Source organism: Triticum aestivum, chromosome 6D, assembly GCF_018294505.1.
Source record: "Triticum aestivum cultivar Chinese Spring chromosome 6D, IWGSC CS RefSeq v2.1, whole genome shotgun sequence".
Taxonomy (NCBI): Eukaryota; Viridiplantae; Streptophyta; class Magnoliopsida; order Poales; family Poaceae; genus Triticum; species Triticum aestivum.
This window is the reverse complement of record NC_057811.1, coordinates 132,221,217-132,235,728: the sequence shown is the minus strand read 5'-3', so window position 1 is coordinate 132,235,728 and position 14,512 is coordinate 132,221,217. Positions and strand designations below refer to the sequence as shown.

The following is a 14,512-nucleotide window of genomic DNA, read 5'->3' as shown; positions in this document are numbered from 1 at the left end:
ACTGACGAAAAGCGCGCGGGGCCCACGGCGGCAGTGTGACGTCGCCGCCCGGCGGGTGACGTGTCCGCGGGCCCAGGCGTGGTGGCCTAAATATATTCTATCCGAAAGCCCAGCACGCCGTGGCTGGCAAGTGGTGGCGCGGCGTGGGTCGGTCGGCGCGATCTTTTCGCTGGGGCAGGGTTAGGATAATGATTAGCACACGTGGAACGACTGCGGTGGGCCCAGATCCCAACCCAACTTGTGATCAGGCCGGGACGGCCCCGCCCACGCGACCCACGAGAGGCCCACGAGGAAGTGATAGCTGCTCCTCGTCCCCGGCTCCGGCTGCTCCCCATCGCCGCCGCCGGCGTCATGTCCCGCGGTGGCGTCTTCCTCGGCGTCGACGTCGGCACCGGCAGCGCTCGCGCAGGTTTGCTGCGTTCAAAACCCCTCCTCTCACTATTATTTTTTAGTTCCTACTAGTAGTAGTAACCTCGGCATTTCCATATTAAGGGGAGATTTGGCAGCCTACTACTTCCTCCGTTCCTAAATGTAAGTCTTTTTAGAGATTGCACTACAAACTACATACGGTTGTATATAGACACATATTTTAGGGTGTAGATTCACTCATTTTGCTTCGTATGTAGTCCACAATGGAATATCTAAAAAAGACTTATATTTAGGAACGGAGGGAGTATATGCGATAATAATTAGTACTCCTCGATAACTCTAGCTTCATGAGAGGAAGTATTTTTTTCAACAGAAAAAATGCACGGAAATATGTTTGGTTTTCGGTAACTCTCACTAGCTCACATACTGTGATGGTGGGTAATATGGGATAGTGTTTACAGACTTCCTTGCCACTGAACATATTATAGAAACTTCAAATCTGAGTTGTTGTTTTTTCTCATTTTGAAGTGAACTTAAAGCAGGAGTTTGTCTTATTGGGTCAGAGTTGTAAATCATTTGTTGTCTGTTGATGCAGGACTCTTTGATGACAAGGGTAAGTTGCTGGGGTCAGCAAGCAGCCCTATACAGATATGGAAAGAGGAAGACTCTGTAGAGGTTGGCAACTTCTATTGTGTCCGATTCATTGTACTGCATGATCAGTATGTTAAGTAAATGCCGTCTTCGTAATTCTTGGTTATTTTTACCAACAGCAATCGTCAACGGATATCTGGCACGCAGTGTGTGCTGCTGTAAAATCTGCGTGCTCGTTGGCAAATGTTGCTCCCGAGGATGTTGTCGGCCTTGGCTTCACCGCTACTTGCTCCCTTGGTTTGCCCTGATCTCCACATTAGCCGCGTGCCTTCTGTGGTTTGAATGGAGAATTTTGTGTTTGAGGTGAGTAGAGCTCTACCGACTTGATAACAGAGGATGGTGCTTGCAGTTGCTGTGGGTGCTGATGGTTCCCCTGTCTCGGTTTCTTGGAATGGTGATTCAAGAAGGGACATCATCGTGTGGATGGACCATAGGGCTCTCGACCAGGCTGAACGAATTAATTCTCACAGTTCACCGGTATTGCAATTTTATGGTGGGAGTGTCTCCCCTGAAATGCAAGCTCCAAAGGTAACTGTTTTTTTCTCCATGCATATGATTCTCCTACTTCCTGATTCATTTTTTGTAAATACCTCTAATGATGTTGTTGGACATCTGAACCATTGTGTTGGTTGCCATGTTGTCAGTTGTCACTTTACAATCCTAGAAGTTTTGCTTGAAAATCTCAGAATGTCAGAATTCCAGCATTTCAAAAACTGAACAACACAATGTTCCTAAAAAGATGTTTTGCTTACAGAATACTGATAAATAGTTTTGAATTGTTTTGTAATGCGAAGGGGATTATACAAGGTTTGTTGTGTATTTTACAGTTACCTCCATTGATGGTATCCTATTTTGACTTTACCTTTTACAGCTTTTATGGGTAAAGGAAAATCTGCAAAAAACTTGGTCTATGGTATATAGGTGGATGGACCTCGGTAACTGGTTAACATATAGGTGAGTTTCAACGCACAAGCTCCCTAAGCGTGCAATAATCTGTGAGTTGAATTTCTAACAAGTTTTGCTTCCGCTGTTTTTTTCTTGTTTGCTAGGGCAACTGGTGATGAAACCCGCAGCTTATCACACATGGAACAGTGGAGGGAATCAAATCCACGTGGTATGGAACCATATGGAACGGATGAAGTCTTTTGGGCAGAAATAGGCTTGGGAGACCTTTATGAAGGGAGCCAGGCAAAAATAGGTTAACTGCTTATCCATTTCTTTTTTTTTTGTACTAAAGGTGATGTATCATTTGTAGTTCTTAATTTTCTAATACACCATTCTATGCAACCCAAATAGGACACTCTGTTGTGTTTCCTGGTCATCCTCTAGGTTCTGGTTTGACACCTACTTCTGCAAAGGCAAGCAAATCAGTTTTGCTCTTGATTTAAACTGACATTGTTTAAGCTGCATTAATGCTAAGTGTTTTCATGAGTGAACAAAGGTACAATCGATTACCTAAGTGCTTTCTTTGTAGTTCTTATGTTAGAAACAAGAGAATAAATGTCTGTGCTGTTAATTTCCACTATTTGACTTTTGTAATGTCGCTTACCTCCAATTTTCAGGAGTTAGGCTTGCTTACTGGGACTCCTGTTGGAACTTCGCTTATTGATGCTTATGCCGGGGGTCTTGGAGTCATGGAAAGTGTGCCAGATGCAGAATTGAAAGCTGACAGTAAGTGTCGATTCCCCTGTGTTTTTCTAAGAAACTACGACTCCTTCTAAAGCTTCACATTTATTTATGTGAAACATTTGTTCCTGAGAAAAATGTAAAAGCTCGTGCCTCGATGCATTGATAGAGAAAATTAATATGTACAAGCCTAAGATAGGAACACCATGCACAAGATTATGTGGAGCATTTTGTTTGCAGTGTTTGATGAAGAAGCAATATGCCATCGCATGGTCTTGGTTTGCGGAACATCTACATGCCACATGGTTGTTTCAAAGAATAAGCTATTTATCCCTGGTGTCTGGGGACCATTTTTGTCTGGTATAGTTGTCTTCATATATTTTACTTCCTTATGTTCCTTGCCAGAATCTCTATTAATTTATCTCTGTGGTTGGCTCTCCTCAATCTTATGTTGACTATGTTAAGTTAATGCTTTTATTTCTTGAAATTTTAATGCTTATCTTTCCATTCCGCATTCAGCGATGATACCTGAGTTTTGGCTCACGGAATGTGGCCAAAGTGCAACTGGTGCTTTACTTGATTACATTGTTCAAAACCATGCTGCGGCTCCCCTTCTGGCTAATCAAGCTGCTTCTCAAAGTAAGTTTCATGTTTGCTGATGCAGATTATCTTTGATGCTGTACCATGTAAAGGTGTGTAATATTCTTCTCAAATTATCCAGGTATGTCCATTTATGAGTTGATGAACAAGATATTGCTTTCAATGGCACATGAACAAAATATGTCTTTTCCTTCTGCCTTGAGTCAGGACACCCATGTCCTTCCAGATTTTCATGGAAATCGGTAAGAGTTAAGCATTTGGTGCTTAACCAAGAATGTTGGCTACCTAGGTCTTTTTTTCTTTACAGTTTATGTGACACCAAAAATGGTATGTCGGTTTTAATTAGAAGATACAACCGTGAGCACACGCCACAAAGGCCATGTCTCAAATGCTTAACCAAGAATGTTGGCTACCTAGGTCTTTTTTTCTTTACAGTTTATGTGACACCAAAAATGGTATGTCGGTTTTAATTAGAAGATACAACCGTGAGCACACGCCACAAAGGCCATGTCTCAAACGCGGGGTGGGCTGGGCAATTGTGTTTCTAGCCAACTACTGTATGACACAAAGATCTCAGAACATTTCAACCAGGCTTCTTTTCCTGCTATGAATCTCAACCAGACGTTATGTAAAATTAATATGCCGTTGACATATACATCATCTTTTTCACTCTGGGTGGTTAAATTGAATCTATTATGCCAACTTCTATGCCATGTAATTATAAGTATTTATGCATCTTCTTTTTTAGAAAACAGGTTATTAGTATATCTCTTTTCTCGCCATTCTAATTAGATATACTCAACTAACAATGTGGCAACAGGTTTTATCACTCGGGCAGCTAGCAATCTCATTTCAAGACTAAATCATACTCCCTCTGTCCCAATAATATAAGATCGTTTTATCACTAAATCATACTCCCTCTGTCCCATAATATAAGATCGTTTTATGACACAAAGATCACTAAGATCGTTTTATCACTCGGGCAGCTAGCAATCTCATTTCAAGACTAAATCATTTCAAGACTAAATCATTTCAAGACTAAATCATACTCCCTCTGTCCCATAATATAAGATCGTTTTGCAAGCTGTTTCAGCTTGTAAAACGATCTTATATTACGGGACGGAGGGAGTACCAGAATTTTATCACTTATCATGCTATCAATTGCGCACAAATTATTATTTCTCCCTCAGTGTTTTGGTGAATGTTTATTTGCCACCAGTGACACACTTCCAGCATGGTTGACTTGAATGCAAAATTATTGTTATGGTTAGGTCCCCTGTGGCTGATCCAAAATCTAAAGGGGTGATTTGTGGGTTGACACTTGATACAAGTGAAAAACATTTGGCGCTTCTGTACCTAGCAACAATTCAAGGCATTGCTTATGGTACTCGTCATATTGTGGAGCATTGTAATGCTCACGGGCACAAGGTATTTATTTGATATCAATGATCTGAAAAAGTAACTTGGTATAGAATCGGTGCTAGAATATATATCTTTTCCGTCATGTACAATAGATCGACACCCTTCTTGCGTGTGGCGGACTTGCAAAGAACTCCTTGTATATCCAAGAACATGCAGATATCATGGGCAAGTCTCCTCTTCCTGCAGCCAGCTCCCTCCTTTTCCTCCTCTCGCTGCTCTCTGAAATTTAACTTGTTCTTTACAGGTTGTCCAATAATACTGCCTAGAGAAAACGAGAATGTGCTTCTGGGTGCTGCTATTCTGGGTGCTGTTGCTGCAGAGAAGTTTGATGGTGTTCGTGACGCAATGAAAGCACTGAATGCAGCGGGGAAGGTATATTCTTTTACTTGAACATGCATCAAAATGCAGGCTAGTTTGTACTCCCTCCGTCTCATAATATAAGATGCTCTTACAACCAATATACTCACATATTGGCTGTAATAACATCTTATATTATGGGACGAACGCCGAAGGGAGTATTAGAAAGAGCATGTCCAAATGACAAAGCTATGCGAACAGGATAAAAACCAGCAGACAAAAAAAGAAAAAGAGAAAGTAGAAGAAAAGGACTCGGTAATTTTGAGAATTCTTGACTTGAAGCTCTTGATTTTGGCTAAGAAATCCACCCAAATTCATTGAATTTTTTTATTGTCTTGGATCATGTACGCAGAACAAGGTATGCAACACAGTTTACCTTGAATTCTAGTGATGTGATACAACTGATATAGCATAACATCTTCAAATTAAGGGAATCTTAGAAACAAATATGTATTGCACACAGCATGGGTACTAGGAGATTCGCCCGCGCGGTTTGGAAGGTTCTCAAGCATACACGGCGCTCAACAAAGGCGCGAGGACAAAATCTGACTTGTTGGCGGTGCGCAGGCCCGTCGCCATCTCCTCCACCATCGTTGTTATCTTCTTAGTCTCTTCTCGCTGATGTTGCTCCTTGGTGTCGAGAAACATTACCAGGCTTGGACTCCAAGCTTGTTGACCTGGAGGAGTGGAACTTTAGTAGTACCAGCCCCAGATTAAGATTAATAAGATTACTATTGTTGAAGATGCTTCTTTTGAGCTGGCGGCACCACTCGGCCCTGGCCGTGGCCCGCTGCTATCTCTTGTGCGTCTTCTCGTCGAAGAATGTGAGGGTGCACCTCATGGTGATGTAGTCGTTGCAGACGCATTGTGCCGCTTTCAGCTCGCTCCGCTCGACAATCAGGTGCTTGGAAAAATAAAAAATCAGACTTAAAACTGGACAGTGAGTTGATTACCGGGAACATCAGGGGGGTTTCTGTAAAATAGCATGACGGACCAGGAATACATAATTTTTTTTATTAGTAGATATAGATAGATATCCTAGCTTCGCGTGCATGTCGGAGTCGGCCTGGCGAAACCGGATGGAATTCTCTTGTTTTATTACATGATTCATCTGATGAATCACAAAAATTCTCTTTGCAGGTTGTGCGCCCGTCTTCGGATCCTAGGGTGAAGAAATACCATGACGCCAAGTATCAGATATTTAGGTCCCTGTATGAGCAACAGCTCTCCCATCGCTCAACCATGGCGCAGGCATTGCACTAGAAGGGCTATGTGACCAATGAGCTGAGGCTGCATCCTTGGTACTCAAAACCATGTATTTGTGGAAAGACATCTTAGCCCCTTTGTGGGTTTTGGTGGTAACAACGAATTATTAGTGGACTAACATCTTAGCCCCTTTGTGGCTTTTGGAAGGTTGTCCTTAAATAAACAAAAATGACCACGTCGTTACCACCAAGTATGGACAAACCACTCCTGTCTTGATATATATTCAGATAAAGCAACATGATCTCGCTTTGAAGTGCCTATAAACAGGTCTCTGAAACTCCGCGAAACCTAATTGATACGGGGATATTTTAGTTTCTCATGATTCCTGCTGCTTTTTAACTATAGGAAACAAAATAAAATAACTAAAACCCGGTACTTTCAATCTGCCATACAGATGTTCATCATTATTAACTATCCGGAACTACTGCAGAAATAGAAGATATGGAGAACAACATATGAGTAGCCAAATAGATGGTCACATCTGCCAAACATGACATATGTCACACGATTTTGACAATTATCAGGACAGATTGTTGAATGCATCCAACCAAAACATGCAGCGTGTTCATCTGAAGTATTACAACAATTTATTGCACATAATGCTTCGGGTTTATCTGTTTTTACTTACGGTACACGGTCGGCTATAAATCCAATATAAGAAAACAAATAAAGACCACATAGTCATTATTAATTTACTCGGCGAGGATTGGTATTCGTCCATTCATTGAGATAGTACCAAAACAAATATATCCAATAATATGCTTCCTCGGTATGCTATTTACAGTTCACTATTATCACAGATGCTATGGTGATCCGCTTCTCTAGGCTGCAAACGGATCGGCAACTGTTCAAAAAGAAAGGGGTCATGTAGAAATTGTGATGCCCAAATAACATGGGCAGGGTTGGGAAAGGCTCATAGGGCGCATCAGGAAATTGTATTTGTTTATGTTTCTATAAACAGATCAATATGCAACAGCATGATTGCAGTTATGTTAACTGTATCATAGTAGTTTTAGCTCAGTTTAGTCCTGCGTATATATCGATTAAAAAATTGTTTTTTTGTCTGGTTGAGGACCATGCTTTTATATGCACTACTAATGGATGGCCTAAATATTACCTCTTAAATACATACTTGGTTGAAGTTCCAGAAACTTTTACATGTTCGATAATTGCAGACATTCATGGAGAAAAGAGGGGCTTGAATCCATCAACCAGGAAATATGAACCAAAAACATCTTGTAGTTGTAGCTGTTCCTCTCTAACCAGCAATCAATAGCCAGCTGCAAAATAGATTATGTTAAGTCATTGGACACCATCATAAGTCCTTGTATTCGAGTGCATATCATTCTTCATCTACGACTACAATGCCGCATGATGCTTCCATACGATGGACCATCCGTTCTACAAAAGCATAAATGATTTATGAGGCAGTACATACAAATTACATATATGAAAAATTTTGTAAGTGTATTTATTTTAGACCAAATAAAACTGTATACTATATCCTGTATCTCTGACATGTATTAATGCAAAAATTTCTTTAGTCCTTATGCGACAAAGACAATCTATCTCAAGGAAAGATTAATGGGTCTTCCTTGTCTGGTTCGAGCAAGACGTGAGTTATTCTATTTTTGGCAACAAGTTTTGAGCTACTCGTATATACAACAAATTAACACCAAACATTTTTCTACTCTGCTTAAAACAAAGACCATTCTGCTCAGGAATAAGTGATATACTCAGAACCTGAATTGCGGCACAAAAGCCCACTCCGGAGGTCACCGGACAATCCCTCGACAAGGCAGATGACTTTAGGACAGTCAGTATTGTCCTAACAGCAATCTTGAAGACAATTGATGCCCGGTAAACTTAGAAGGGTAACACTGCAACAAGTAGTACATGCGATGGCCGGCACCATCATCTATGTCTCTAATCACTCCATCAAGCCCGGCAACCACATCCAGTGATTTAAGAGATTTCACAATGAAAACGAATAAGAGAAATATCCACAATTTCCACTGGACAAAATATACTTACTTAATAATAAGGATAAGAGTACACCTTATCCTCCTCGACCCAGTACAATCTGACTGAAAAGGTTCAACTGCAACAATTAATCCATGCATAATACAACAGTTCCTGTCAACTGCAGCTTGCAGCCCAAGAGCATTATTTTTTCTAAAAATAGACTTCCCCTAAACTCGGGAAGTGAATCCGGACCGGCGAGGGCATCCCCTCTTTGATTTTGTAGCTAAGCGATGACTTCTCTCCAATGTCCACTCCGGGCGCATGTGCTTGCACCTTTGACACACTGGACTCTTGTATAGTTTTATGTCCTCCAGATTCACGGCTGCTTGCATGATGCTCCTGGCATAGCTCACGAGTTTGTCTTCTGCTTGAAACCTCCCATAGATACTGAGCCCAGCAAGGTTGTGGTGCTTGAAATCAGATGCAGATGGTTCCCACTCCAGTCCCTTGTCCTTCTCCTCGCTAAATGCACCCTTCTTCCTCTGCTCCACTAAACATAAATGATCCCGCACCTGCACTCAATCAGGTCAAGAAAAATTTAATTAATTCCTAACTATTAAAAAAAGTTTGAACTTCGAAAATGAGACAATGAAAAGGAGAATCGGTACAAGAGTTCACCACGATCCGTAGTTCCTTAAGGTTGGGTGCACCTTGGAGTAGGAACATTGTCCAAGTCAGATCACATTCTTCAGGAATGTTAAGCAAATTCACAATCCTAAGTTTGTGGAACACAGGTAACAATTGCCTTCGACCTTCCGGTTTGACCCAAATCTGCAAAAGAGGGATAATCCAGATTTTATCCACAAATAATGGTTACAACATGCCAGCCAAACATACACACATCACTGACAACATTGAGGACCTTTTAACTAACCTTTTCGCTTCTGAAGTTCAAATGCAGGATGCTTATGGCAGTCTTACCAAGCAACTCACTTAACTTGAGCATCTTGTGCCAAGAGAGAGCAGTATTAATGATGCTCACAGTCTGGAGCAGTGGGACATAGCCAAGACAGAAGGGATCATCTTTTGATCTAAAAATACTAAATTTCAGTATTGTGAGCTTTGGTGCCCACTTCAGATGAACCCTCTTAAAGCAGCCGCTGGCAATCACTAGTTCACTGAGTTGCGGGTGCTCCACTTCCAGCAAAGACTGAATACCCATGTCACAATTGTGGAGGAAGAGGAACTCCAGTTGCTTGCATATACTAAAATTTTTGGGGAACGCTGATTCTCCTAACCTCAAATTCTCTAGCGTGAGGCGTGCAAGACAACCAAATGTGTTTGGACATGAATCAAAGAATGACATGAACTGCCTCCCATTTGTGAGCAGCTCATCCTTGGTACAATTTCTACGCACCTTCGTCAAGATTGTAAAGTCAACTGAAGCAACCTTTTGTGTTGCTATGCTGTTGGCAACAGTCTGGCCAATGAAAATGGACTCATCTCCCAAGTAGAATTGCATGCACAACAACTGAATGGTGTGTAGACTTCCAGCCCTCCTTTCCAGTATGCTCCGGGTTGCATCCAGCACGGTGGTGTTGGACTGAACTATATCTTCTTTCTTTAACTTGCTCGTTGTATGCTTTGACTCAAAAGAATCCGCCCTTATAACGACTTTTGAGAGTCTAGCAAGGACGTCCTTCCAACGTCTGGAGAGGATGGTGGTTCGTGCGGCGTCAGCAATATCAAGTCGCTCGACAATGTTGAGCAAAAGGTCATCTGGCAACTTGCTGAGCCTATCATCTTCATTGCCCTCCTACATTTCATACGGAGAGGAATCAGAATTGATTTCTTATTAGCCTCATCACAGGTGTAATTTTGATATTTCCCACAGACAAAGATAAAAAATATTATACTTTCCCATGGAAGACGCAAGTTTTAGTGTATAAATTTTATATGCTACCATAAAGAAAGATGTAATTTTGATTATATAAAATTCATACTCCCTCCGTCCCAAAATAAGTGACGTGGTTTTAACTAAAACCACATCACTTATTTTGGGGCGGAGGGAGTACTTCCCGATAGAAAGACACGAATTTTGTTTATACTACTCCAATAGAAAGACACAAAATTAATACCTCCCGATGGAAAGGCACAATTTTTATACTTCCACAGAAAGATACAATTTTGATTATACTACAAAATTAATACGTAGTACTTCCCAATAGAAAGACACAAATTTTGTTTATACTTACCCATCGAAAGATGCAGTTTGGACAATACAATTTTTATACTTTCCCAAAGAAAGACGCAGTTTTGATTGTACAACTTTTATACAACTAGTATTCCCTTCGTCTCATAATATAAGAGTGTTTTTGGCACTACACTAGTGTCAAAAACGCTCTTATATTATGTGACGGAGGAAGTACTTACCAACAAAAAGATGGAAATTGATTGTACGAATTTTATACTTTTTCCGTCCCAAAAAGCTTGTCTTAGATTTATCTAGATATGGATGTATAGAGATGTTTGAAACAGAGGTAATAATTACCCATAAAAGATGCAATTTTTATACTTGCCAAAAAAAATTAATCATTATAATTTCCACAAGAAGGACACGACTTCTGATTATGGTTCCTACTCCATGTTATCATTCCTGATAGTATTTTTTTTTCGGGGGTGATGTTGTAAGAGAATCTAGCGGAAGGAAGAGGATCAGGAGGAGAAACTCACCACCATGAAGATGAGGACTTGCCGAGGGCCGAGACGGATGGTTTTGGTTTGGCCACCGGTCGCCGAATGATCTCCACTAAAAACAAGTGGCTTCCCGCGGTGTCCGCCCGGGCAGAGATATACAGCGGCTTGGACCCCGCCTCCGGCGGCAACTAGGAGTATGAAATCGAGAGAGGTTTCTGATTGTAGTGCTTCGATTGCGGATTGCAGATTGCGACTAAAAAGGGTGGCCGCTTTGATCGCTGACTGCGATTCTCCGAAAGGAGCAGCTCGACAAGGAGCTGTTGCGTCGATTCGTGATTGGAGCTCTTATTTTGTCGCCTCTTCTCAAGCACCACTCGATCCTCGTATGAGGACCTCGACGGCGATGGCGACGGCGAAAGGAGGGAGCCCGGTACACGGCAGGCGGCGGGGGAACCGGCGCATATCTGATCTCCGATCCACTTTAGGCCTCGTTTGTTTCGCGTGGATCGGAGGGGTTTTCAGAGGATAAACCCCGCGAGGCCCAGAATCCCCGCAAATACCCGTTGGCCCATTTGGTAGGCGCGGTTTGGACGGCCCAATCCCTTCGATTCCCTTTCGACCCACATGTTCCCACGCGGTTCAGAATCATCGAGGCCCCCCTCGAGGATTTGGCTGCTCTCGACTCGAGACGCCGCCGCCGACGCTGCGCCGCCTCCTCCCCAAGACGCCGCGCTGCCTCCTCCCCAAGTCGCCGCGCCACCCGACGCCTCGACGCCGGTGATCTCCTCCGGCATACTGGACTTCTCACCGGTGGTTAGTCATCGCAGCCCCTCCCCTCCCCTCCCCCCTCCTCTCCATGGCTGCCACCTCCCGCACGCCCTCCGTCCGCCTCGTCCTCACCGGCGAGCACGCCAAGAACGGAGTCTCCTACCCCAGCTCCACATGGACCCTAACCCTACCCAGCTAGCTTGCCAAGAACGTCCGCCTCTTCTAGCTCCTCTTCTACCCGAACCCTAGCCGTCCAGATTGCCATAAATTTGAGTACTGAGGATAAATTGGCAGATTGTAAACCACCTAGCCGTCGAAACTTAGCAGTTTGTTTGTTGTCAAGGACGAAGTAAAGTTATATGAACCATTCATAGTCATTCTAGTTGGTTGATTAGATATTACACCATCAGATATGTTCTTCAGTTAATTGTAGTGCTAGGCCGCGTGGCTGAGACAATTATGCTTTTGTTTAATTTGTCTTTCTTAACACCTCGAGTGATGCCTCTCTTTTATCTTCTGAAACATTCTTTTTGTTGTTTCAGCTGAAAGTTCTGGTACAACTGTGACATTTGTGATAATAGACGAGTGGGTTGTAACAGTAGCATCAGTTGGTGATTCGCGCTGCATACTAGAGGCAGTGTGGTGTAGATTGTTAATTAGTGATGGTGATGGTATGATGTTAGGCTGCTAGCTCCTCTTCTGTTTTTGCATGCACTGTTTCAGTTCATAGAGGCCGTCTATGCTCCTCTGATGTTAGGCTGCTAGCTCCAAGGGAGTAGTGACAGTTGGCGAAGTATTTTCCCAACATACTTGTATAAATAGGAATCTGGGAGGGGCAATGATCGTCAGCATTTATATGTTATCATTTCAGCAATGGCCTAACAGAAGCAGAGGAAAAACAGAGCAACAAATGCTCTCCTTTTTTCCACTGAAGACTGCCAGCTCCTCTCTTCTGGGGTCCAGTTACTAAAACCTGAAGCTGGTTGGGTAGACACTAGTCACTACATGAAGTGATTATGGCTGCAACAATCGCCTGCAAACTTGTCTGTTTGCGGCTAATCGCCTGCAAACTTCAACAGCAAGAATGCCCTTCATCTGCAAGTATCGTTCAACATTGCTTACATCTGCACATATGAATCCTAACTCTAGAACAGCTGTGATCTATTTGTTGTTATTGCTACATCATCATTTATTTTCTGGTGATGGCTTGTTTGCGTGTTCGGTGCTTGTCTCTAGTTAGATAGGAGTAAAAGGATCACAACCTCGTCTGTTTGGGCTTAATCATACGTGAACTTTTATTATAACAAAAGATTGAATGGCGTTTACCTGGGAGCATTGTTGACAATTGCTTATATATCTGCACAGATGAATCCTAGCTCTACAACAGCTGTGGTCTATTTGTTGTATATAGCTGCTCATTTCAGTCATCAGTTGACTTCCTACACACTAAACAGTAAATATTATAGTAGAATTTATCACATACAGAATTCTTTTACACAAGAATAGACATTGAATTATGTGTGTTTGGGCCAGGATATATACAATAAGAAATCCCATGTATTTTGCTGGGGCTTAATGTGAGCTGTGCAGTTTCCAATTTGTAGATGTGTGTGCTGATGATGTTGCCATTTTTGGCTTTTTTTTATGTGGTCTCAAGATCAATGTTTTCTTGCAGGGTTATTACGAGTATTTGCTGCTTTCCAGGCTGGAGTTAGATGCTTTCCGAGGGCACCATGGCCGTCACACCTCCGCCTAATTCGGCTGTCCCTGTGTCTTCTTTGGTGGATGAGATCGATGGCGCTCTGTAGTTAGCTGTTTGTGCTCTGTCCTCTTGTAACTTGTGTGGGATCACACTGATTCATGATCTGGAGAAATAACAACAGCGCTTATTTCAGTTCTTGCCATGATCAAGTTTGTGCTACTTTGTTTTGGTTGGATCTGTTGTGCAAGCTTGTGTTTCTCTGTAAATCACTGCATATGACGGCTATAAACTTGCTGAGATGTTTCTGACAAGTACCATGTTTAAGTTAACTGACGAAAGTGTCGATATCTACAGATAAAAACTCAGTTTCAGCTCCCGACCTTCTGTTTTCTTGCTCAATGGCCTCCTAGACTGATGATGCGTCGCTTGTTGTGACAGATGTGGCTCTGCTTATCTCTACTAGTAAAGATTACATTTTTAGTTGTTTTGCACATCTTATATTAGTATGCAAACCCCTTCTACCAAACAAAAACTTTATACGAAGTGGATTGTGTTTGGAGGGTTTCAAAGGGATTTGAGGGGATTGGGTGGAAGAGGCAGATTCACCAAATCCCCTGAAATCCCCCCCCCCCCCCCCTCCCAAAACATCTACAATCCCTTCCTATCAAATGAGGCCTTAGGGACCTGCAACAGGCGGACCCAAACACACACAGAATTGTTGCTTTTAGGCCAACTCCAGCGCGCGACCCCATCCCGTCCGGCCCCATCCATTTGGGGGCAAAAGGGATAAATCAGACGGCCCAACACGCGACGGCTTGAACCCATCTGGTCCGTTTTGTGTCCGGGCCGAACCATTTCGAGCGCAAACATGCACCGGGTTTAGGTCGCGGCGGACAGCAAACGGACCCTTGGTCTGAGCATCTCTAGCGGATCCTGGAAAACACCCTAGTCGGGTGAAAAATAACCCGCGCAGAATTTGAAAAACAGCACGGTTTGAAAAAAAAAATCAGGAAAGCAGGATATTTTGACCCCAATGCCGCATATGTCCAGTTTTTGCCGCCCTATTTTCTGTTTCCCCAATCACTGGGA

At 42.6% G+C, this 14,512-nt stretch overlaps 1 protein-coding gene, 1 long non-coding RNA gene and 1 pseudogene across 5 annotated transcripts; 2 read left to right on the top strand and 1 right to left on the bottom strand.

The window, feature by feature from the left end:
* Positions 1-125: 125 nt before the first annotated feature.
* Positions 126-6,481, top strand: LOC123144101 (FGGY carbohydrate kinase domain-containing protein). 4 transcript variants are annotated; one of them, XM_044563125.1, is made up of 16 exons: positions 126-409; positions 493-531; positions 965-1,044; positions 1,140-1,323; positions 1,425-1,548; positions 1,892-1,974; positions 2,070-2,218; positions 2,317-2,378; positions 2,583-2,691; positions 2,887-3,006; positions 3,166-3,285; positions 3,368-3,488; positions 4,518-4,674; positions 4,761-4,833; positions 4,913-5,040; positions 6,166-6,481. In XM_044563125.1, exons 3-16 carry the CDS (start codon positions 1,020-1,022, stop codon positions 6,286-6,288), a joined length of 1,578 nt encoding a protein of 525 aa, XP_044419060.1. In that variant the 5' UTR covers positions 126-409; positions 493-531; positions 965-1,019; the 3' UTR covers positions 6,289-6,481. The 4 variants fall into 4 exon arrangements, with proteins under 4 accessions (XP_044419060.1, XP_044419058.1, XP_044419061.1 ...); XM_044563123.1 differs by lacking the exon at positions 493-531 and having other exon boundaries at positions 1,140-1,257; positions 1,370-1,548; XM_044563126.1 differs by lacking the exon at positions 493-531 and having other exon boundaries at positions 1,428-1,548.
* Positions 6,482-8,300: 1,819 nt separating this feature from the next.
* Positions 8,301-11,438, bottom strand: LOC123144098 (F-box/FBD/LRR-repeat protein At3g52680-like; annotated as a pseudogene).
* Positions 11,439-11,552: 114 nt separating this feature from the next.
* Positions 11,553-13,799, top strand: LOC123144099 (uncharacterized). Its single transcript, XR_006471267.1, has 2 exons — positions 11,553-11,766; positions 13,397-13,799. It is a non-coding gene; the product is annotated as an uncharacterized lncRNA (long non-coding RNA).
* Positions 13,800-14,512: the final 713 nt, after the last annotated feature.